At 44.1% G+C, this 23152-nt stretch overlaps 1 protein-coding gene across 1 annotated transcript in view; it reads left to right on the plus strand.

Moving 5' to 3' along the window:
• The first annotated feature begins 352 nt into the window (after positions 1-352).
• The window catches only part of LOC127689291 (beta-galactosidase-1-like protein 2), a 45101-nt gene continuing 22301 nt past the window's right edge, over positions 353-23152 (plus strand). Inside the window, exons 1-5 of the mRNA XM_052188787.1 lie at positions 353-507; positions 11076-11273; positions 12419-12487; positions 13080-13175; positions 15150-15258. Of these exons, the coding sequence (XP_052044747.1) occupies positions 422-507; positions 11076-11273; positions 12419-12487; positions 13080-13175; positions 15150-15258 (558 nt within the window). The 5' untranslated portion in view covers positions 353-421. The remainder of the gene's footprint in view (positions 508-11075; positions 11274-12418; positions 12488-13079; positions 13176-15149; positions 15259-23152) is intronic.

The following is a 23152-nucleotide window of genomic DNA, read 5'->3' on the forward strand; positions in this document are numbered from 1 at the left end:
TAGTTCTATACCTGTCTGCACTCATATGCAGGAAAAGACCCTAAACTTAAGTGCCTCTGCGAGTCAAAGTGGGAACCAGGCTGACTTGGGAAGTTGTTTACTGTTAGGTACTTGATTCCTATTTAAACTCCCTTAGAAGCAACTTCAGCGGGACACTCAAACAAGCTTGGGCCTGGGCTGAGACCGCCCCGCCCCTCAACCGTCCCGCCCCGCCCCTCCCTAGCCCTGTCGCCGGCCTGGTCCCTTGTCTGCGCAAGGAGCGGAGGCGGGACCCTAAACTTCAGCCAATGGGCGCCAGCGGGCCGTAGCATGGTTGCCCAGGTAACCCGTGAGCGGCCCCGCCCCTCCGGGCCAAGGCTTTGGCGCGCCGCTGAGTGTTGCAGGAGTGGGAACCCGGGTGTCTAGCAGCAGCGTTCGCACGATGCCCAAGTGGAGCCTGCGGCGGAGGCCGGGCCGCACACTCGGACTCCTGCTGCTGCTGGTCTTGAGCTTCCTGGTGCTCCGCAGGTGAGAGAGAGCTCCGCCCAGCACCTATGGGACTCCTTTGGTCCCAGCCCAACACCTCAGGTTCTGGTCTGCCACAAATCTAGGAAACAGCGACTCTAATCTCTTAGAGCGCTCCAACAGCCTGGAGTCCCATCGAGCCTCCAGTCATTCTTACCCTGCCTCTGGGTAACACCAGGCAGGCACTGCCCTGTCACCCCCTAGGGGTCAGTGTGTTGAGTTTCGCAGTGTTCCATACTTGGTGCTGGACTCTGCTGTTCTTAGACACGTCCAGTCCTGTGGGAAGATCAACAGAACCGACCTTCACGTCTCTCTTCAGACACCACTCACTCCTTCATGTAGCACCCACTGCTTTTCTTTCAGACCCCTACATTTCCTCCCAAGTTGGAAGTCTCTATTCTGCAAAGTTAGTTGTTGTGATGTCCACCGTGAAGATGGTGTCCGCGGGCTTCTCCCAGACTCTCAGCCCTGATTAATTTGCCCCACACTGCTGCTTTTGTCGGTCCACTTTCCTCCTTCACTTTTGTACGGTCCCCTTTTGTGAAAGCTACTTGGGGCTAGTCGGTGGTGTTCACTGAAAGAAAGGTTTACCCACTGCCAGTTAACAGGGTTTCTGGTGATCCACTCCAGAAGGTTTCCAAAGCATATCTATTTATAGACGCCTACTGTCCTGATGATCTTCCAGGTCAATGCCTGGCACTTTACATATTCAAAATCTCCAGTGTTGCTGGGAAGCTCGGTAGCAACACGGAATGTTTTGCCAGTAGACTTGAGGCTCAGCCCTGGGAGCTGGTGGTAGCTATCACCCTTAGTTTTGTCTTTGGTCCCTTTCTTCATTTACCTGAATCAGAACTAGAGCCTTTTTCTTTTTCTTTTTCTTTTTCTTTTTCTTTTTAAAGATCTGAGTCCTTTTAGTTGCCATGAGAACACATTTGGAAACTTTACATGGACACCTTTTTAAGACTTACACCTTTTTGTTTCTGAGAGGATGCCATATTGTTTGGGAGAAGAAACTAGATCTTTTCTCATTCTCGGGTCCAGGAAACTCCTAAGAACTTTGATTTCTTTAGTTGTTCAAACACTTTCTCATTTATTCTAACTGCCCTTTCTTTGAATTTTGGCCATGGCTTCTGTCAAATGCTCAGTTTTCTCCAGGGGCAAGGTTGATGTAACTCCAGAAGTATTACTTCAGACTGAGGCAACACAGGCGCTTGCATAGAGCAGGGAACCACCGGGCTGGAGTTTGTTGCTTGTTTTAGATGGAAGTACACCTGTCCCTGCAGGTGACTCAGAGAGGTGACTGTGACTCTTGAAGGGATGAGCCTGGTCAGGTAGCATTTTTCTAATAGTCTTCAGGAAAATGTGTGGGAAGGAGGCGGGACATTGGTCACCTGGTAGGACACAGACAAGGTGTCAGGCAAGGGACTGGAGTGTGAAGAAGCAGCCTAGCCTTCTCATAGGTGAGTAACTGATCCCCTGCGGAGGCAAGGTGGTCACAGCACAAGTCAGGCTGGGACTGTGGAATGGGTCAGAATTCATAGCCGTGGCTCAAGCCTGTCATGAAAAGCTAAGTTGCTTCATGACAGTCTTTTTCAGCAGGCCAGGAAGGTTAAAGAGGTGCTGCCCCAAGGTCAGGGTCATCGTTTGGGATCCCTTGAGAGAACACGTCTCTTTGGCATCATTTTGACTGCATCTTACGCATAGGTGCATCCTGTCCAGTTCTTTCTGTATGAACATATATGAGTTACTTTAATAGCTGTGAAGCCCAGGGAAAACAAACTGGGCCTCTCTTCCTGGCTTCCCCCAGCTTTGACTGGGTCATTAACTGAGTGGGTGGTGGGGGCCTCTCCCTGCTGTTGTCGGGGAATGTTGGTGTGGCTAATGGAAGGTCACATGGAAACTGGCTCCTCTCCTCAAAGTGGTTGCTCTGGAGTCCAGCTGCCAGGACCAGCCCTTTTCCTGGATCTCAGCAGCAGGTATTTTGAGGTGTCTGGGGGTTAAGTGTTTGGCTTAAAAACATTGCTTTTTTTTCTTCCTATAGTTTATTCACTGTTAATTATAACTGTTTGATTATATCATATCTAAGACACTTAAGAGGGCTAAAAAATGACTTTGTGGGAAGATTTTATTCAATTTGGTGTTTTCGTTTTGTGCCCAACAATGCCTTTTCTTAAAAAGCTTTCTTTCTATACAGAATTGTACTTGTTATACAATGAAGTGTATGCAGTCGATCAATCAGCTTTGACGTAGATAATGTGGGAAAGATATCACTACAACTGAGAGTAGTAGAAATAACCGTCTTCCCTCTCCCTGAATTCTTTGACACCCCATTGTTTCCCTCCCACTTCTTCCTCTGAAGGACTCAGTAACTGGTGGGTGTTTGGGGGGCCCCCATATGTTCCCCTAGGTGTGTGCTCTCTCCTGGCTCGCTTCTTTTCTTTCCTTTCTCCCCACTTATCTTAGGAGCGGCAGCCTGCGTCTTCAGCGCGAGCCATGCTTACGGCTGGTCGCTCTCCGTTCTTGTTTTCCTTCCACTTGTGAACACAAGGGACCCTATTTGATATGATCTGGTCACAGTCCCTTTATGATCCCTTTCCTCAGTTCACTTCACTGAGCAATAATTCAGCCAGTTCTGCATATCTTAGGCTTAGATTTTTATCTGGCTAAAGTGGGTGGGGGCAGGGAAGGAGGAGGAGGAAGAAGAGGAGGAAGAGAGGGAGAGAATGAATGAATGAATTAGAGTGCTCGCTTACGTTAGTCAGTCAGCCTCCTGTTTCTTGAAGATGTATCCATTTCTTTGCTCTGCTCATTGAAGCTCACTGCTCCTGTATCACCAGTATCTGGATTCTAGGCCCTGGTGTCTTTCTCGCAAACTATTCTTGCTAAAAGTGGATAAGAGGATAGCTTAGCTCTGGTGGTTGCATTTAAATTTAAATCAATGTGCTTTCCAAAGGTAGCCTGGGGACAAATTGTGTCTGCATCCTGATGTTTTGTGAAGTTACTGAGTTTTATATACTTTAGGACTCTACAGGTCACAGACCCTGGAGTGTTCAAATTCTTTGGGTGTTGTCTTTTTCATCTTTCAGTGGTAAAGATTTTAGAGTTTGGGAAGTGTCTCTGTGCAGGCAGTCATATGTCAAGAAGCAAAGCGACCTGGGAGGTAGCTCACAGCATAGGACAGGTAAGATGTCTGGCTTACTCCATGCTGGTGTGATAGGGTTGGCTCTGGGCTTTTATGGAGCCATGATAGCCAATCTCTGGAGGAAAGCAAAGTTCTATTAGGACTTTGACATTCTTTCTTTCTTCCTCCCTCCTTTTTTTAAAAGATTTATTTCATTTATATGAGTACACTGTAGCTGTCTTCAGACACACCAGAAGAGGGCATCAGATCCCATTACAGATCATTGTGAGCCACCATGTGGTTGCTAGGAACTGAACTCAGGACCTCTGGAAGAGCAGTCAGCGACCTTAACTGCTGAGCCATCTCTCCGACCCGGACTTTGACACTCTTGGTCAGAGCATTGGCATCAGGTATATCAGAACGGTGGGAAAGGGTCCTTCCCACTGTGGGTCAAGTAAGAAGCAATGAAAATACATGCACTTGCTCTTGCTAAAATGACAGTTTGACCTTCCTAACTTGCCACCTCCAGCAGGGCATGATTTCTTCCCCATCTGGTCTCACAGTTTGCTTAAATCTATTGCCCTGAATATTAAAGCCCATATTGAAAAAAGAGTTCCCCTTGAATGGGACTGTTCCTGGGATGGAAGCGCAGGGCTGGTTTTTAAGGCTCGTGGTAAGGAAGCAGACTCTTTCAGACTGGTGCTTGTTGTTCGCCAGAGAGAGACTCAGCTGGTATTCGTGAGTGTTCTCATTTTAAGAAGGTGGTTTTTTTTTTTTTTTTTGGATGTTGGTTTTTTGAGACAGGGTTTCTCTGTATAGCCCTGGCTGTCCTGGAACTCACTCTGAAGACCAGGCTGGCCTCGAACTCAGAAATCCGCCTGCCTCTGCCTCCCAGAGTGCTGGGATTACAGGCATGCGCCACCACCGCCCGGCAAGAAGGTGTTTTTTTTTTTTTTTTTTTTTTAAGTATTTTAAAATTGTGAGTAGGTAATAAATGAACATTCAGAGGATAAAGGGAGAATCAGTGAGAAGAAACTCCTCTATCCCAATTTCCCTTCCCACCAGAAAGAGTTACTGATGATTCTTTTAGATGCATTGTATACGTGCATGAAAAGATAGCTGTATTGTTTTTCTACTGATCCATTAGATACATAATTTATTTAAGTATTCTGCACTTGATGGGCATTGATTGTTTTTAGTCTTTTAGCTCTTGAAGTGCAGTAAATATACAATGGGTAGATTTCTATAAGTAGAATTGCTGATCATAACAGATATTAATTTTAAATCTTGGTAGATTCTTCCAGAACAGCATATTTCATTTCTTCTGGGTCATATAAAGGAGATTTTGAGCTCAACTGTCTAGACTAAGCAAGAAACTTCTTTTTAGTTTGCATGTCGGACAATATAGATTCCTAAGGTTTTATAAAAATTAAAGTGCCTATTATATACCTATCTCAAGAAATATATTTTTGTTTTTGTTTTTTGTTTGTTTGTTTTCCGAGACAGGGTTTCTCTGTGTAGCCCTGGCTGTCCTGGAACTCACTCTGTAGACCAGGCTGGCCTCGAACTCAGAAATCCACCTGCCTCTGCCTCCCAGAGTACTGGGATTACAGGCGTGTGCCACCACCGCCCAGCTAAGAAATAGATTTTAAAACACTCAACATAGATGTACTGTTTCCTGTACCACAATGTTATTCTATCTATACTTGCAGAATTACCCCTATAGGTTTATTATTAAAGACCAAGAATCTTTTTTGAGTTATCAGAGTTTTTATTTCCATCTAGGCTGAGGTACACTAATTTATTAATTTATGAGGCTATTAATGGAATTTTTTTTTTGTCACAGTAAAAGTACACTATCTCTGAAGACCATTGTAATTGTCCTTTTTGTCTGGTGTCAAGAGCCGAAAGGGTTTCGTTATTTCACTACTGGGTCTCAAGGTATCAGTCTAATCCATGCTTCTTCATAAATATATTTCCTACATGATTTAGAAAATGTTGTCCTCTGAAGCACAGTACTGTCTGAAGGCCAAGAGGACAGCCATCTATAGGGAAGCAGTCTAGTTTCTTTTCAAAGGGAAATGTAGTGACAGTAGGGTTGCAGTAGTGCCTCATGTCTCTGTAGAAAGCACATACTGACTTCGGGGTTTGAAATTCAGATCCTTGTAGAGGCTGTTTGATGCAAAATACAAGTCCAACTAGGGAGCATATATCAATAAGCTGAGCCATATGGGAGCTGATGGGGTGGGGGGCGTTGCTGTGTGTGTGTAGGAGGTCCTTGGGCTTATGTACCTGCTAGGTAAAATTGTGGTCTCTGGCTTGCCTACTGGGATGAATGAGGTAGTGGGCATTCTCTTGGTTTGTCTGCTAGTCTGATGCCCTGAACTGAATTCAGTTCATCTTTGGTTTGGGAAATTCTAACAAATTCACAGCACATCTGGAAGTTGAACTTGTACGTTCTTATCTCAGACAACGTAATCTGTGTTTTACCAAAGTAATTAACTTTTAGGGTCAGTAAATTGTGGGAATGGAAGGAGTACTGTCCTATACTGCTGATATAGGTGCCCAGCTTGCTACAGGAATGTGTAACCTGGGCTTGGCTCCTGATCATCACGTTCAGCTGTTCCTGGTGATGTCTGATTATATCAACTCTTGGGGATACTGGACCATTTATGTCTGTTCAGACTATGGTGAACAGATGCTTGAAGGAGGTAACTTTGTCTCTAGTGAAACTTCCTAGCCCCACTGAAAGCCTGATACCTCTCAGTGTTTGTAGGATTTACAGAGGACCCTCTGGCATGGCTACAGGCACTCCAAAATCACTCTGATTTGCATATGTCAATCAAGAAGCTTGTTCCAGGAGGTGGCAGGATCTGGTCTCCTTCTACCCTAGTGTCCTACAAGTTGACAGACAGTTTTTTTTTAACTTTGACCATTGAAATTCCATTCATGGACCTATTCAGAGTGAAAGAGGTGGTACCTTGTCACTGGGCCCCACATAGCAGCACGTCGTATCATCTCCAGGGACGTACTGCCTGCTGGAGCCGGTACTGGACTCTCTGTTCTAATGATCCACCTCAGTGATCAGGGGCAAAGTGTCAGGGAGCTTCTGCCTTCACCCTGCTCCTTCACAAGGTTCAGCCTGATGAGGAGCCAGCACAGGGCCTAATTCATGTCTCTTCTATTTCCTGCAGCCTATTTCTATGTCTGTAGCCCTCCATAGCTGCAGGGAACACTGTGTTTTCACTTGCCACTAGTTGGATGACTTACATGAGACCCCCATTAGGAACACATATACGTGCGCTCGTGTATACACACACACACACACACACACACACACACACACGTGCGCGCGTGCCTACATTCGTCTAGGATCCTTATCTAGAATATGAGCAAGACTACCGTTTCTTCTAGGCAGAAGAACAAAACTTGACTGAGCAGAGCAGGCCTTAGGCTGTTCTTCTCCTAAATTTCTTCTTTAAAATAAAGCTGAGATACAAAAACAACAGAAGCTCTAGAAAAAAAAAAGTGGTAATTTAAGCTCCCATCTCCAAAGAAGGTAGGTGCCTACGGTTTCATCCAAGAAAATCTTATCATGAATGAACTGCTCGCTAAGGAAAACAACACTGGGTTCCCCAGGGTTTGCTTGCCTCCATGGTAACAAGCCTAACTTAGGAATGAAGCCCCTATGATCTCTAAACCAGCCAGTTAGAACCACACAGTTGGCATTTCCTGTATTCTAATAGCACTGAGTTAATTACTCAGGAAATTATGGGGTTATTCTTAATATGATGGTCATTAGTATTAATGATCATGATTAGTGTTAATAACTATTTGCAGGGAGTTTTGTCCTTTGGTACATGAAGGTCTCCCTTGCATCATCTCCTTCTTACAGCGAATTCTCTGGAGAAACCCAGCATCTACCATCCTTGCTTTCCCACTGAATACCTCCCTTTCATTGAGGTATTGATGCTTTGTTTAGTGGGCTACCAGAAAATTTCCAGAAAAAAAAAAAAAGAATTTTCCAGAATTTGAAATTTGATAACAGTTAGCTGCTTGCCTGTTTGTTTACTTCCTATTTCTTGAACAGCATTGAGAATTTTTGTTTTAAAGCTAGACTATGATAGGCCATAAAAGGACAGAGAAAGAGAGAGGGGGGTTGAGGATGACTCCAGGATCCGGCCCTAAACAACTGCAAGTTAAGATTTGTTGGTGGGTGAGAGAAGGGGAGAAAAAGATATATGGGAGCAGGGAGTGGGACCCCGATCTGCTTGCTTTGCATTACAATAAAGATAGAAAGTCATATAGTGGCTCATGGGAGTTTGGAGTTCAAAAGCATTTGAAATGGAGCTGTTTGTTTTCTGTGTGTGGTTTTTTTTTTTTTTTTTTTTAATCTCAAAATATTTTATTTCTTTGTGATTTTTTTTTTCTTGACTCATTTGTTGGTTAGGAGTGCTGTTCAATTTCTACCTGTTTGAGCACTTTCTAGTTGTACTTCTTTTACTGATTCCTTGCTTGATTTCATCATAGGAAAGATATGTGTGTGTGTGTGTGGGTGGGTGGTGTATGAGAGAGATAGGGGTGGGGGGAAGAGGAGAGAGGATGGGGGGAGAGAGGGTGAGCACTTACATATTAAAGGTGAAGGTACAATTTGGCGCTTGTCTTTAACCTTGGAATCTGGTTAAAGTGCAGGTTTTGGTTCAGTAGGTCTCAGATTCCTGCATTTCCAACAAGCTACAGATGAAAATACTCGCTGACTGCACAGCACACTCAGAATTCAGTTTACATTGGTCACCAGCTAGGTCACAGATAAAAATGTTTGTCATGTCAAGAAATGAGATTCAAAAAACCTTGTTTCCAGCGTAGTCCATATCTCTGCGCTTAGCAGACTGAGTCTCTAGCATCCAATAAAAGACGCTTAGAGGTGCTCACCAAGGAAAGCAAGAAGGAAGAATCCAGATGTGAACTTCAGCCAATATTTAGAGATGGATTATTTTTCAAGTTCTGCTCAGAGAATAGGATTGCTGCCTGACAGTTATGAGTAACATGTGTCATAAATGTCTTTATAAATAACGAGCTTGTGTGCATGTATATTTTCATAAACAGATTGTCGCCGTGTCTCCATTTAAGACTTTGAAGGACTTAAAGAAAGAATGTGTCCTTCCTGTCGTTACTCATAGTAGCCTGGCAGGTCTAGCAGGTGTGTGTGCGTGTAGGTGAGCAGGTACGTGAAGCAGAGTGCATTCTTCAGAGGAAGCACGCTCAAACCAAGGGAGATACACAAATGGAAACAGCCCAAACTGTCCAGAGCTTACAGCCCGAGAAAGGCTCCTTCAGAGAAGAATTACTGCCAGGAGCAGAGTGGGAACCTCAGGGCCTCATTTGAATAACCCAGAGCTCATTAACTAGTGTAGAGATTTCAGGGTTTCCTGGAAAGGCTCAGATATGAACTGTTCTCAGCAGTGCGAGCCACAGTCTCCACGGCAGTGATTTACCTGTGCCCCGAGACAGCCATCCATAATAGAGGTGGGTACGGCCATGTGTGAACACCGAGATGTGACCTTCGTGTCGTTCTTTTAATCTATTTCCAAATATTATACTTTGATTCTTTTTCAACCATTCAAAAGTGTGGAAACCACTTTTCCCTGGCATACCTTGCCTAGGCAGGTGACGGGCAGGGTTTGGCCTGTGGCAAGAATAGATTACACGCTGGCAGAGGGGTGGGATTGGTGGAGTGGGATCTCCCTGTACAGATCTTTCAGTGCAAAAGTTTTGGCAGTGTAATAAAATAGCCTGGCGGAAAGTTAGGCATCAGAAGTGTTTTCTAGCAGAATGGGGAACGGCAAGCCCGGGATTAGTTCACATTAAGTCCTTAAATGCACCGGGACTCTTCTTAGCGCTATGTATCTCATCAGCACGAGCTGCTTCCAAATAGTGACAAGATTCCTTCATCATACTCCACACGGTGTTTATTTCTACTTGGCGCTCCCAGCGGCCTTTCTGTGTGGTTGAGACAGGCATCAGTCCCATTCCACAGAAGTAACTCACACACAGACTGTCATTAGTTTAGAGTGAGGATACCTGCCAGGGGCCTCCCATCTAGACATCTAGATCTTCTACTTCCAGATTCTATTCTTCTTTTCATCCCCTAAGAGTCTTCAGATGTCTGGAAATGAAGTTTTTCCTCCAGAGAGAGGCGGGGGAGGGAGGGAAAGAGAGAGAGGGAGGGAGGGAGGGAGGGAGAGAGAGAGAAGGAAAGAGAGAAGGAGGGAGAGAGAGGAGAGAGAAAAAGAGAGGGAGGGAGTGGGAGAGAGAGGGAGGGATATTACGTTACAAGTTATCCAAGGATAATTAAGCAGAAAAATGGAGCCCTGTGTGGGTTTGGAAGCTGGGTGTGTGTGTGAGAAGCTAACAGGAACAGATCAAAAGTAATTTTCATTGTTCACGAAAGGTTCAAGAATCCTTAAGTATACCATGGTATGCTCACACTCTCGGTAATCTGCCCATTCTGGGGCCGTCAGGACCATAGTTCTTGGCACTCAGAAGCCTGCCTGCCCTAAGATACCCTCTTATTGCAGGATCTATAATGAATAAAAAAAAGCAGCAACTAAAAATTGCTTTTACACCAAATACTCTTGTGTTTGTATTTTCTGTCCCCAGCTTCCCTAAACTTGTTGGTGTTGACTTTTTCTCTTGACCTTCAAGAGTGTAGATAAAGAGAGAGAATTGTGGTGGTGTAAATTATGAGAAACAAGCTGAGGGCTCCTGTTGGCCAGTCAACCACTGAGACATTAACAGGGACCTTTTCACGGACTGTAGCTACCCCATAGCCTTCCTGGGCATGCCCTTGCCGTGTTTTGTTAACCCTTGGTTGATACTAGCTTATCAGAGGATGATTAAGAGCTACACATGTGGTCAGTGAATGGATGCCATTTAACCCACACACCTCTTTCTAGGTACCCGAATCCCAAGGTGGGCAGCTGTGACCGTGAGGGGGCTCTGAGGTACTGTTTTAGTAGCTAGTGCTTTAAAGTCTAGTCTCTTGGCTTAGAGCACCTGGCAGTAGTAGGAGGCTGTGAGCGGCAGCTGCTCCTGTGTCCCGTGACTCTAGAGAGGATTTCCTCACGTAGCGTGACCCTTCCTCACCTCATCCTCTCTCCTTTTAGCCCACGTGTCTTCATGTTGAACGGTGTGTCTGTCTTGTTCCTGGCTACAGCATTTGCTTGCTCTTCCCCTGCAGTGGGGCCCAGCCCAGGAAGCAGTGCTGAAGAGAGTCGCCTTTCAAGGTTTGGCTAAGTGGGAAGGTGGGAGCTTTCTCTGGCCGCCCTGGGAGCAGGTGAAAGAAAGAGAGCAGAAGATCTGTGAAGGAGAGAAGGACGCGGTGTGGACTCCATACTGGTGGTCCCGGCTGTGGAAACTCTAGGCCACACGAGCGCTTTTGCTTTTCCAGGTTGAACTGGAGCTCTCTGGTTCCCCTATGGCTCCAACGTCCGCGCCTGGGACTTCGAACAAAAGGCTCAAACTTCATGCTAGAGGACTCCACCTTTCAGATTCTGGGGGGATCCATACACTACTTCCGTGTGCCCAGGGAGTACTGGAGGGACCGCCTGCTCAAACTGAAAGCCTGTGGCTTGAATACCCTTACCACGTGAGTGCTGTCCCCTCATCCATCCCTCCGCCAAACCTGGCTACCAAGCAGGACCCCTGCAAGAGTGTTTGCAGGGAGAAAGCTATTACAGGAAGTCAGCCTATATTGCTTGCTTAGGTGAGAGAGAGAGAGAGAGAGAGAGAGAGAGAGAGAGAGAGAGAGGAGCTGAGCATAGATACAGGAGGTAGTTTGTTTATTCATTTTGTGGCTTGAATAACTTCAAGGGTAGTGGCTTATCAACAACTTGGCATTCATTTTCTGGAAAGATCTTTGGATGGCTGTGACCATCATCCCCATATTTAGCCTGGTGTTCCTTGCCAGGCACTGGATAAAATGTAGACTGTGTAAGTCATCAGGAAAATAGGTTCAGAGTCTGGTGGAGGCCGCTCAGCAGGCAAGGGTCACCTGACTTTGGTTCCCAGCATTTGTGTCAGCCCCACAACCTGCTTGAAACTCAAGCTCCTGAGGCACCTTTGGTTTCTGTAAGAACCTGAACTCACATGCACATATTCCCCCTAACTCACAACACACACACACACACACACACACACACACACACACACACACACACAATTAAAGTTAAAGGAAATAAATAGAAACATGCCCAGTTGTGAGTAATATTGATCTTTTTATGGCTTTGTCTTCAAAATTGCTAACCTATATTTGGGGCTATCTTTATGAAATAAAAAGGATCAACAGGTTGAAATTCTTCACTATTAGGCAATAAAAGGTATGATTATAAATCAAGGAAGTAGGCTACCTTCGGCGATTTGTGAACTAGCTTCGAAGACAGTTATAAAAGGGACACTTCTTATAAATCAGAACACTGTTGAGAGAAATGTGGGCAGCTTCTTAGAAGGCCCCTAAAGGTCTTAAGAATTCTGCAATATGTGCTAACCTGGGGTCACAGAACCTGACCTTTTACTCCAAATATCTTAGACTTTACCTTAGTCAACTTGACTCTCAGTCCTCCTAAGGAGATGTGATACTCTTCCTAGGGCTTGTCTTGAATTCTCTATGGTCCTCATGTCTGGTTCTGAGGACTGAAGTTATTGAAAACTTTCTCTAGCCATCATAATAGGTGTTAGAGGTCAAAGGGCTTCTGCGGATGGACAAACTTACCTGCAATTCTCTTGTCTTTACAGCTATGTGCCGTGGAACCTGCATGAGCCAGAAAGAGGCAAATTCGACTTCTCTGGGAACCTGGACCTAGAGTATGTGGTGGTCTTGGTGCTTCTGGTCTGGGATGGGAAGACACTTGGGGTTGATGGAGAGCCATTAGGATGTTCTGTCTTGACTCTATTTTGGGAAACTGAGGACTGGGTCTGGATCCTTGTTGTAAGGATGCTAAGAAAGGCTTTGAACTCAGGGCCTGGATGCTCCCCAACAGTGACATATTACCCAGGGCTCTCAGCGTACAGGTTCCCATCCCACTTTCACTACAGTGCAGAGAGTCAAGGTTCCACATCCCACCAGGCTCCGTGTTGGGGTTCATATACCTGGGATGGAATTGGGCTGCTTCTGGGTGCAAAGTTCCTGTGCTTTGTCTAACAACACCCAGTGAGTCTGTGTGGATGGTCCTGATGCAAGGAACCAGTGCATAACCAGTTCCCTGGGCTTCTGGGCCCCTGTGCAGTGCAAGAATCCCCTGCTATGTTGAGCTTTGGCCAAGCCCTACTTACCCCATGTTCCCTGATTGAGAGAGGAAAGAGCAAGGGGGAACATGGAAGTCTTGATACCCAATGCCATGGTTCCTCCTCTATCTAGCCTTATTCTAGATCCTCACGGCTGATTTTCTTTCCTTAGGGCCTTTATCCAGCTGGCTGCGAAGATTGGTCTGTGGGTGATTCTGCGACCAGGCCCCTACATCTGTAGTGAGATTGACCTCGGGGGCTTGCCCAGGTGAGAGAGGGCAGCGAGGGTCTCCAGAGTAGCTGGAGGGGTCTGGATGCTTTCAGGTGCTGACTTAGTTTTGTTCTGAGGTAGTTTTCATTCTGTGCAGAATTTCCTCTTTGCAGAAAGTGCACTGACACAGGGCCATTGGTGTAATGCTGCAGTCACTGCCCTTGTGGAGTCACCTTGGGTCCTTCCGTGTGTCAGGTGGCAGCAGTTGGAGGTTATCTGCCCGGAGGCATTTCACTGTTCTGCACACACTGGAGAGGCACCCAGGCAGGTTACTTATCTGATCTGTCCATCAATGCAAAAGGAGCCCAACCAAACCTATCCGTTTCTTAGAGGTATTGCTGGTGATTTATTAAAAACCCCAAGCATTGCTGTAGGGTAGAGGAATCGGTCTTGTGGCTTTGTCCTCAGTCCTCGTGGGTCTGTTCTAAGTGTTATTTCCAGTAAGGTCAGTGTGCTGAGCAGTTTGCTTTGGGAGTGATGTCTGGATGGGTATCATGCAGGCCCACACCTGTTCCTCTTCCTCAGCAAGACCGCCTTCATTTTCAAGCAAACATATTCTCTTATCAAGCATTATCGTTGTTATCATCAGTGTCCTCACAACATCAATTACAGGTGGCTAGCCTCAGGCTCCCCCAACCTGGGCTGTGTCTGATTTCAGGGCATCAATCACTAGTGGCTAGCCTCAGGCTCTGCCCACCTGTGCTGTCCCCAGAGGAAAGAAGGCTGAACCTCTTGGTTCTAGAAGTGGCTCGGGGAACTCTGTCCTCACAGCACGAGGACGATGCCCAGATCTTATCTGCTCTGTTTCCAGCACGGCCTGCCCTTCCGTCAGGGGTACAACTTGTCTTCTGTCCCGCAGCCAGGATCGTTCTGATCTGGCGCAGTCTCGGTCAGAGCTGGGAGCACACACAAGCTGCTTGGCCCTTTCTGCGGATTAGACACCTGTGCCACTGTCAGCATTTTCCCTGGGCTCAGCTGGAGCTGGGCATAGGAGGACAGCAGGGTTTAACAGTCTTAAATTAGAAGCAATGGGGACTCTTAGATCTGCCCTCCCTCGCCATGGAGGGGGGCATCTACCTCTTCATGAGGGAGTCCCAGGAGGGCAGGATGTCCGTGCTTTGAGTAAATAGGCCTTTTTGATAGATCAGGATTAGGTAGGTCAGGTTGGGGGAGACACCCTGTTTGGCCTTTCATTATCAGCTGAGGTTCCTTGATATGCTTCTGTCACTTTTCAGAATTTCTGAGTTAGGGGAAGGGAGACATCAGAGCCTCTTGAGGAGCTAGCCCCCCCCCCCCTCATGCTGAATTTTTGTTGGGATATGGGACCAGAGCAGATCAAGGGAAGATCTTCACTTTGCTCTCTACTGCTCTGTTGGCAGACTGAAGGGCCCAGGCTCCTGAGTCCCTCTAAGGCCACCTCACACTCATCAGGGTCTGGGGCATCCTGGGCTTCTCTGGCCCAGTGATTTGGAATCTTTTAGACATTGCCTTTCTCCCTGCCTTTCTGCACAGGATAGGGTCTTACTGCACAGGCCAGCTACCTCGCTGTATAGCTCAGGCTGGTTTAAAGATCACGATTCCCCTGTTTCAGCTGAGTGCTGGGATTCCAGGAGTGCTCTGATGCCCATTTGGGCTGTTAGTGTAAATTCTTGAAGACCAGGCCTTGCTTTTCTCTTTCTGGTGGACAGTTGAGGGCACTTGTAGCTGTGAAATTCAACCCAGATTTCCCTAGGCATTCAGGGTGTAGGCTGGCACTGTGGTGTGTTTGCCTCTGGACTGCGGGCATAGCTTCCTGACTTCCTAGCTAATTGGAGGCGGTGGGGTGGTAATTAGCCCTGGTCTGACCTGCTCTCCAGACGCATTCTCTGTGGAGTGGGTGGAAGCTGCTTCCTTTCCCCTGCTCACTAGCCTCCCCAAGCAAACCCCCAGACTCTGATACTGATACTCCTTTTCCTCACATCTGTCTCCCAGCTGGCTCCTCCAAGACCCTGACATGAAGCTGAGAACAACTTACCATGGCTTCACTAAGGCAGTGGATCTTTACTTTGACCACCTGATGTCCAGGGTGGTGCCGCTTCAGGTAAAAGAAAAAGAAAAGGCTTTTTGATTTTCTGCCTGTCTTCTAAACAGCATGCAGTCTTCAGTAAGCTCACAGATGAGGGGCCTGCAGGTCTTCTCACCACAAGGGCGTGCTCTACATCATTCTGTGAGAAAATGATTAGAACCCAAGGACCGGAAGTACTTGTATTTTCAAAGAGTGTGCATACTGGTGTGGTCTCAGCCAGGGCTGAAATAACAGGTGGACATGAGGACCCATATGAGTCTGTGCTTGGGCAAATAGGACGCCTTAGGAACTGAAGCATGCATCTGTCAGAGTCTCAGTGACACGGTGACCACACAGAGCACAGCACACATAGGAAGGCCCAAGATAAGACATGAGAATTCTGTGTAAGAATAAAGCTTTAGTTGATGTCTCCTTAAAGTACCACCCTGTGCTACCAAACGGTGCTGTACAATTCACTCCGACTTTTCAAAACAAGTGTATTCAGATGAAACTTTGGGTGAAAGAACCTTAATATTTTATGTAACAGTTACAAGTAATAACAAACAGGAGTGGGATTAATTAGCCCAGTTGCCATGTAAAACCACAAAGAATGATATTAGGAAATTAGTGCAGCAATAAAAACTAGTGTACTGATTTAAAAAAAAAATCACTCTTGGGTTAATGGTTTGGAACATTCATAGCAACATGAGTTAAAACAAACAGCCGGATGAAACAGGTTCTCAAGGTTGGTTTGAAAGCCAGATAAGCAAGGAAAAACTTTTATATAAATATACCCTAATACCAATTGAGCCACATTTGTAGAAAATTCATAATTGTACATAAGATGTAGCTGAGTGCCCTGTCTTTTTATTTCCTGAACCAGGCATTACTAAATATGAAAGAATCAGGAAGCTTGGGATTTTTCAGCCTAGCTTGTCCTGGGAGCATGGAGTTCCTGAGATAGTTCAGTACATTATGTGGTGGGAGCAGCAGTGAAGGTTTTCTGGGGATGCATTCTGAGGCACGTGAATAGAATAACCAATTTTGTTCATTGGTACAGCACAATAAAAAAGCATTTGCTTTTTTATTATGTAGGATGTATGTAACAAAAACTGACCCTTTTAAGTATACAGTTAATCATCACGTATATATCAAACTTCCTCATTAGAGGGGATGTATTCCAAAACCCTTAATGGATGCCTGGGACCACACATGGGAGTAAACCTTAAATACGTAACATGTTCCTGTTAATAGGCACAGACGATGAAGTTTGAAGGGACTCTGGCTAGCTTGAGTGTGGCAAGCATCGCTCTGGCAGACCTTACCCATCTCCCCAATTCCCTCTGCCTTGCTAAAAATCATTAGATTGCATTTCTAAAGCTAGCTCCCAAAGTCTATTCCCTCCTTTAGTCAACTTCTCTTCCTGAGGCTGACTACCGATGTCCAGCTATCAAAGTATTGATGTCCAGCAATCAAAAGCCCCCCTTGGCTCACCTAATTAACATGACCTATTAAAATTAAACACCTCAGACTAACATGGGGTTTCCTATTTTACCTCTATAAGCCTCCATTTGCCTATGGGCCACATCTGTCTATCTCACCATAGACAGTCCATTGTCCACCCCCACCTCCCCTTTCCCCCTTTCTCTTGCTCTTTCTCTTCCCTCTTCCTTGTTCCCTTCCCCCCTCCCTCTTCTTCTTTCTCCTGTCTTTGTCCCTTATCCATGCTCTCTGTCCCTTTGAGGTAAATAAATCTCCGTTGTTCTGAGAACATGGTATTGGGGTGTCTTGAGCTGACTCTGAGGTCCCTTATAAAGTTTACATGGATCAGACAGAGTAAGACAGTAACAAAAGTAGTATCAAAAAATAGAACAATTATAGCAGTGCACTGTAATGGGTCATCAGGATCTCTGATCTTTTAAAAATCTTTTTAAAAAAGATTTATTTATTTATAATAAATCTTTTTAAAAAAGATTTATTTATATTATATATGTAATCCATATATAATATAAATAAATCTTTTTTACATATATATTATATATACATATATAACATATATATTATATATGTAATCCATATATAATATAAATACATATACATATATATAATACATATACATATATATACACATATATACATATACATATAATACATATACATATATAATACATATATATATATATACACACACACACACATATATATATATATATATATATATATATATATATGGATGTTTTGTATGCATGTCTGTCTGCACAACAGAAGAGGGAATTATATTCCACATAGTTATAGACAGCAGTAAGCTGCCATGATCTATGGAAATTAAATTCTTGACCTATGGAAGAACAGCTAGTGCTCTTAACCTCTGAGCCATCTCTCCCGCCGGCCCCCCCCCCCCCGGGATCTTTAAGCTTCTACTTTGGGGATATTTTAAAGTAGAGCCAGGCCTATGTTTATCCAAGCAGTGCAGTCCTGAAATTCATCTGAAACTGACGTGGCTACTAAGTGATTGACAGACAGGTTGTATGCAGCACGAACACCTTGGACAAAGAGATGACCTACAGTCAGGCTGAACATGATAGGACAGTGCCAGCTTTCATCAGATTGCTCCTCCCTTTGAATTTATGCACAGTTTAAAATTTATGATTTGTATATAGAATTTCCCATCTCATATTTTCATACCGTCATTTGTCATACATAATCGAATCCTGAAGCACAAGCCCACTACATGTGATGACGTAAAAACAGCAGCTAAGGGGAAACTCTTCTATGGTGGAAACAACAGCTAAGGAGGAGCTGTTGTAGGGTGGCTGGAAAGGACAGCTAAGGGGAACTACTGCATGGCAGCTAAGGGGAACTACTGCATGGCAGCTAAGGGGAACTACTGCATGGCAGCTAAGGGGAACTACTGCATGGCAGCTAAGGGGAACTACTGCATGACAGCTAAGGGGAACTACTGCATGACAGTGTCAAACGCCAGGAAAGCAGGGACAGGTTGGAAAGCCAGAAATCCCACCAAGCAATCTGTCAGCAAGTCAGTCAGTCAGTCAGTCAGTCAGTCAGTCAGTCAGTCAACCAATCAGTTGGCCAATCAATCAGTCAATCAATCAATCACTTGGTCAGTCAATCATTCAAGCAATCAATAAATTAGTCACTCACTCATTCACTCACTCACTCACTCACTCACTCACTCACTCACTCACTCACTCAATCACCTCATCCAGCTGTCTCCTTTGTCCTCTCTCCCACCTTGGATGGCTCATCTATGATAGGTAAGTTCTTTATCTTTAAAGTTCCTTCATAGCCTGTGGAAATTTTTATAAAAACACTTATCTACTCATGAAGACTCCATCCTTATGATCTAGTCACCGTTCAGAGGTTCTGTCTGTCTGTCTCTCTTTTTTTTAAAGGATTTATTTATTGTTACATGTAAGTACACTGTAGCTGTCTTCAGACACACCAGAAGAGGGCGTCAGATCTCATTACAGGTGGTTGTGAGCCACCATGTGGTTGCTGGGATTTGAACTCAGGACCTTCGGGAGAACAGTCAGTGCTCTTAACAGCTGAGACATCTCACCAGGCCCTGAGGTTCTGTCTCTTAATACCACTTCAGGTTATGATTTTGCATATGAATTTTGACACAATTCAAATATTTTTCTAACTTGGGGAAAATGTGGAATTGGGAAGTGACCCAGAGCATCTGTAGAACTGCTACACATAATTTCAGGAACACTTGACATCCCCTAGGAGGGAGATGTGGGCTTCAGGAGAGAGCAGGTAGAGTGCAAGAAAAGGAATTCTGTCAGCTACTAAAAATGGGAAAGATGAAGGATACAGGGGAGGTATCCTAACATAATACAGGCATTTACAGCAAGCCCACAGTCAACATTGTCCTAACAGAGAGAAGCTGAAGGAGATCAAGGGGATACAAATAAGAAAGGAAGAATCAAGCTAGTCATATTTGTGGAATTATGATTATATATATAATTAATATAATATAAACATTTCAGAAGATGGAAAAATCTCCCATGCTTGTGGGACAGTAGGATTAATATAGTAAAAGTGGCCATCCCACCAAAAGCAATCTTGGTTTCAATGCCATCACCATCAAAATTCCAACACAATTCTTTACTGGAAAAAGAAAAGAACCCTTAAATTTCATAGGGGAACACAAAAATCCCAGGATAGCTAAAACGATCTTGAATAATAAAAGAAATGTTGGCCTTATCACTATGTCATGTTTCAAGTTGTATTAAAGAGCTATACTAATAAAAACCATTGTGCTGTTGGGATAAAAACACATTAATGGAATAGACTCGAAGACCTAGACATAACTCTACACACCTATGATACCTACTTTTTGCCATAGAAGCAAAAAACAAAACAAAACAAAAGCAAAAACCAAAACCCCAAACAAACAAACAAACAAAAAGTCAAATAAAACCAAACCAAAAAAACCCACACTGGGAACAAGACAGAATCTTCAACAATGGTACAGGTCACATTAGATGGCTCCAGGTTGAAGAATGAAGATAGATCTATATCTATTGCCTTGCACAAAATTGGACACGAAATGGATAGGAGACCACAATGTAAAACCTGATAGTCTGAATCTGATTGACAAGAATGTAGAGAAATCACTTGAACTCACTAACCCAGGAAAGGACTTTCCTCCTGGGACCCCATAGCATAGGTACTTCATAAGGAAAGCCACTTATAAATGGGACCCCATGAAGCTAAACAGTGTCTGTACAGCAAAGGACGCCATCATTTGACCAAAGCGACTGCTTACCGGATGGAAAAAATGTCTGTGTCCATTCACCTGTTGGCAGAGGTGCTGGATGGCGCCACACCCAAGAACCTGATGCATGCAGGAACTCAGAAACTGCGGCAGCATGCACAAGACCTGTGCAAGTTCAAGCCAGACAGAGTCACAGCACGGAGAAGGGGAAATGGGCAGAGTTCACCTCTAACCAAGAATCTGTTTGCAGTGGTGAGGAGAGGGAAAATCAGTTTTCTGCTGTGGAGGGACCCTGGCTATATCGACCGCACTCCAGGGGCAGGCACCCTGCTTAGGAGTAGACGGACAACACAAAGTGGACTGTATGCTTTCTATTTTTTGTTGTTTTGTTTTGGTCTTTTTGTCTTTGTTTTTATTTTTTATTTTTTTATTGGGTGAGAGAGAAAGAACATGGAGTTTGGGTGGGTAGGGAGGTGAGGAAGAGCTAGGAGAAAGAATATGATCAAAATATATTATGTGAAGAAAAATATAAAAGCCAGTAAATATTAAAAAAATAATTTCAGTAAACAGTGTCATCATGCCACCATCCCATTGCTTTAGTATATGGCTTTGTAGTATGTTTTGAAGTCCGAAGTGGGAGGTCTCTATAACCTTTATATATTGTCTGGATCCTTTATACATTGTTGGAGTTCAGATGAATTTTGGAATGTCTTTTCCTATTTCAGCAACAGCCCTGGGGGTGTGCTGGGAATTTCATGGCACCTGTAAATCACTGGGCATCACTGACTTAAGAACAGAGACTCTTTTAATGAGTGGACCCAGAATTTCTTTCTTTATTGGTATCTTCTTTAACTTTCTTTTAGTATCAATTTGTTGTATTTCACTTCCTTTGTTAAAGTCTTATTTCGTTCTTTTTGATACTGTTTGGAATTGGTCATTGGTTGTATACAGAAATAGAACTGATTTTACTTTTGTTTGTTGATTTTTGTGTCTGGTAAACTCACAGAGATGGCTCATAAACTGTAACACTGTTGTGTGTCTGTGAGTCGTTGATGATTTTCTTTCATTAAGAGCATGTGCGTACAAGTTGTAATGATTTAATGTTTGACCTTTGTGCAAACTTGCTTTCTCTTGACTAGTGCTTTAGCGAGAACCAGAACTGTGTTGAACAGAATCAGGGAAGCAGTCTGTCTTGTTTAACACCTCGAGGAATGGGTTCCGGTTGTTCACCACTGAGTATGGAGTTGGCCATGGGCTCCTCATATGTGGGCTTTCTTATGCTGAGGTAGTTCCTAGTTTGTTGAGTGTTTTTATTGTTCAAGTCCATTGAATTCTGTCAAGTGCTTTTTATGTATAAAAAGGAGACTGCATTTTTCCTTAATTTTCAGAATGTAGTTTACATTGGATTTTGTATTGGTTACTCTTACATCCCAGAATCTAATCTTATTTGTTCTTGGTCTGTAATCCTTTGAATCAAGGATTAAATAGTTTGTAGTGTTCTGTTTGTTTGTTTTGGACAGTGTTCACATTATAGCCCGGCTCACCAGGAACTCACTATGGAGACTAGACAGGCCTTAAATTAATGGAGTTCCGCCTGCTTCTGCCTCCTGGGTGCTGCTGCATAGGTCGTCTGTTTACAGTGTTCTCTGGCTTGGTAGTGCTGGGCCCACTGAATAACATAGGGAGGATTTCTGAACTTCATTTGGTGTAAATTCTGCCTTCAGTATTTAATAGAGATGCTGACTTTAATCTTAATGCTAGGGAGACAGAAACAGGGAGACTGAGCGTTCAGGGACATCCTGGCTACACAGTAAGCTGGAGGTCGGTGTGGACTATAGCTAGGTCCAGGGCAGCCTGGGTTACAGAATCAAAGCTTGTTTTAAAAAAGTAACTAAAAGAAAAGCAAAGATAAAATTCATCAGTGAAACCTCTGGTGCCGGTTTTTTCTCCACTGGGAGGTTCCTGGTTACTGATGCAGACTCTACAACTACAGGCGTGTTTGCACTTTCTTTTTCTTCCCGATTTACTCTATTTCGAGGAATTATATTATTTCTAGGGATTCATGTATTTCATCTAGGTTACTCAGTTGTATATAGTTGTTTAAGCTTCTCTTTTAAAAAACCATAGTACTTTCATTTATCATTTGATCATTTCATACATATATGCTATTTCATTTTGACCCTTGCATTCCCACTTCAGCTCCTTCTGGACCTCCCCTTGCATATCATAGAATTTATATAAATTCTAATATATAAATACATATATAAGTTTGTATTTATAAAATATAAATATGTATATTTCAATTAGGTCTGCCCATCTATGTAGGGCCAGTCATTTGAACATGGCCCGCCAACTGGGGTGCTTGTGTGTTTGTGGGGTACTGCACACCTGAAGAAAACTGACTCTTCTCCAGTACATAACAACTGCCCTAACCTCTGGTTCTTATTTCCCTGTCTTCTGTTCTGAGATTTTTCTGAGCTGTGGGTGGAAGGGATGTGGTGAAGATGTCTCATTTATGGCCAAGAATCTGACAGCTACTTACTCCCTGCATGACGGCGAGTTGCGGGGTCTGTATTTACAATTCATTGTAAAAATAAGCGACTTTTTTTTTTTGAGGGCTGAGAACTGTGGGAATAAAGGGCTGAGCAGGCATCCAAACTCCTCTTTTATAATTTCCATTAAATCAGTCGCCATGTACTGTTTAGTTTCTGATTTTAATCGAGACTTCCATTTTTCTTAGTTTAGCTAAAGGTTTCTCTCTCTCTTTTTTTAAAAAATTATTTATTTTATGCATGTGAGCACACTGTAGCTGTCAGACACCACAGAAGAGGGCATCAGATCTCATTACAGAAGGTTGTGAGCCACCATGTGGTTGCTGGGAATTGAACTCAGGACCTCTGGAAGAGCAGCCAGTGCTCTTAACCCGCTGAGCCATCTCTCCAGCCCATTTTTTCTCAGTTTCACAGATTTCCACCCCCCCCCCCAAAGGTCAGGTCTTGGATCTGCAATTTGTTTTCCTCATCTCTTAAAATTTTTCTGGCTTAACTTGTGTTCTTTTATTGCTGAAATTTTGCCTCTCCTTTTCTATGTTCATTCTTTTTAGTGGCTTGGTGATATTTCTTTGGCACTTCCATGTGTGTACGGAGTGTGCTGTGTTTACCCTCGTCCCTCACGCTCTCTCCTCTC

Source organism: Apodemus sylvaticus, chromosome 7, assembly GCF_947179515.1.
Source record: "Apodemus sylvaticus chromosome 7, mApoSyl1.1, whole genome shotgun sequence".
Lineage (NCBI taxonomy): Eukaryota > Metazoa > Chordata > Mammalia > Rodentia > Muridae > Apodemus > Apodemus sylvaticus.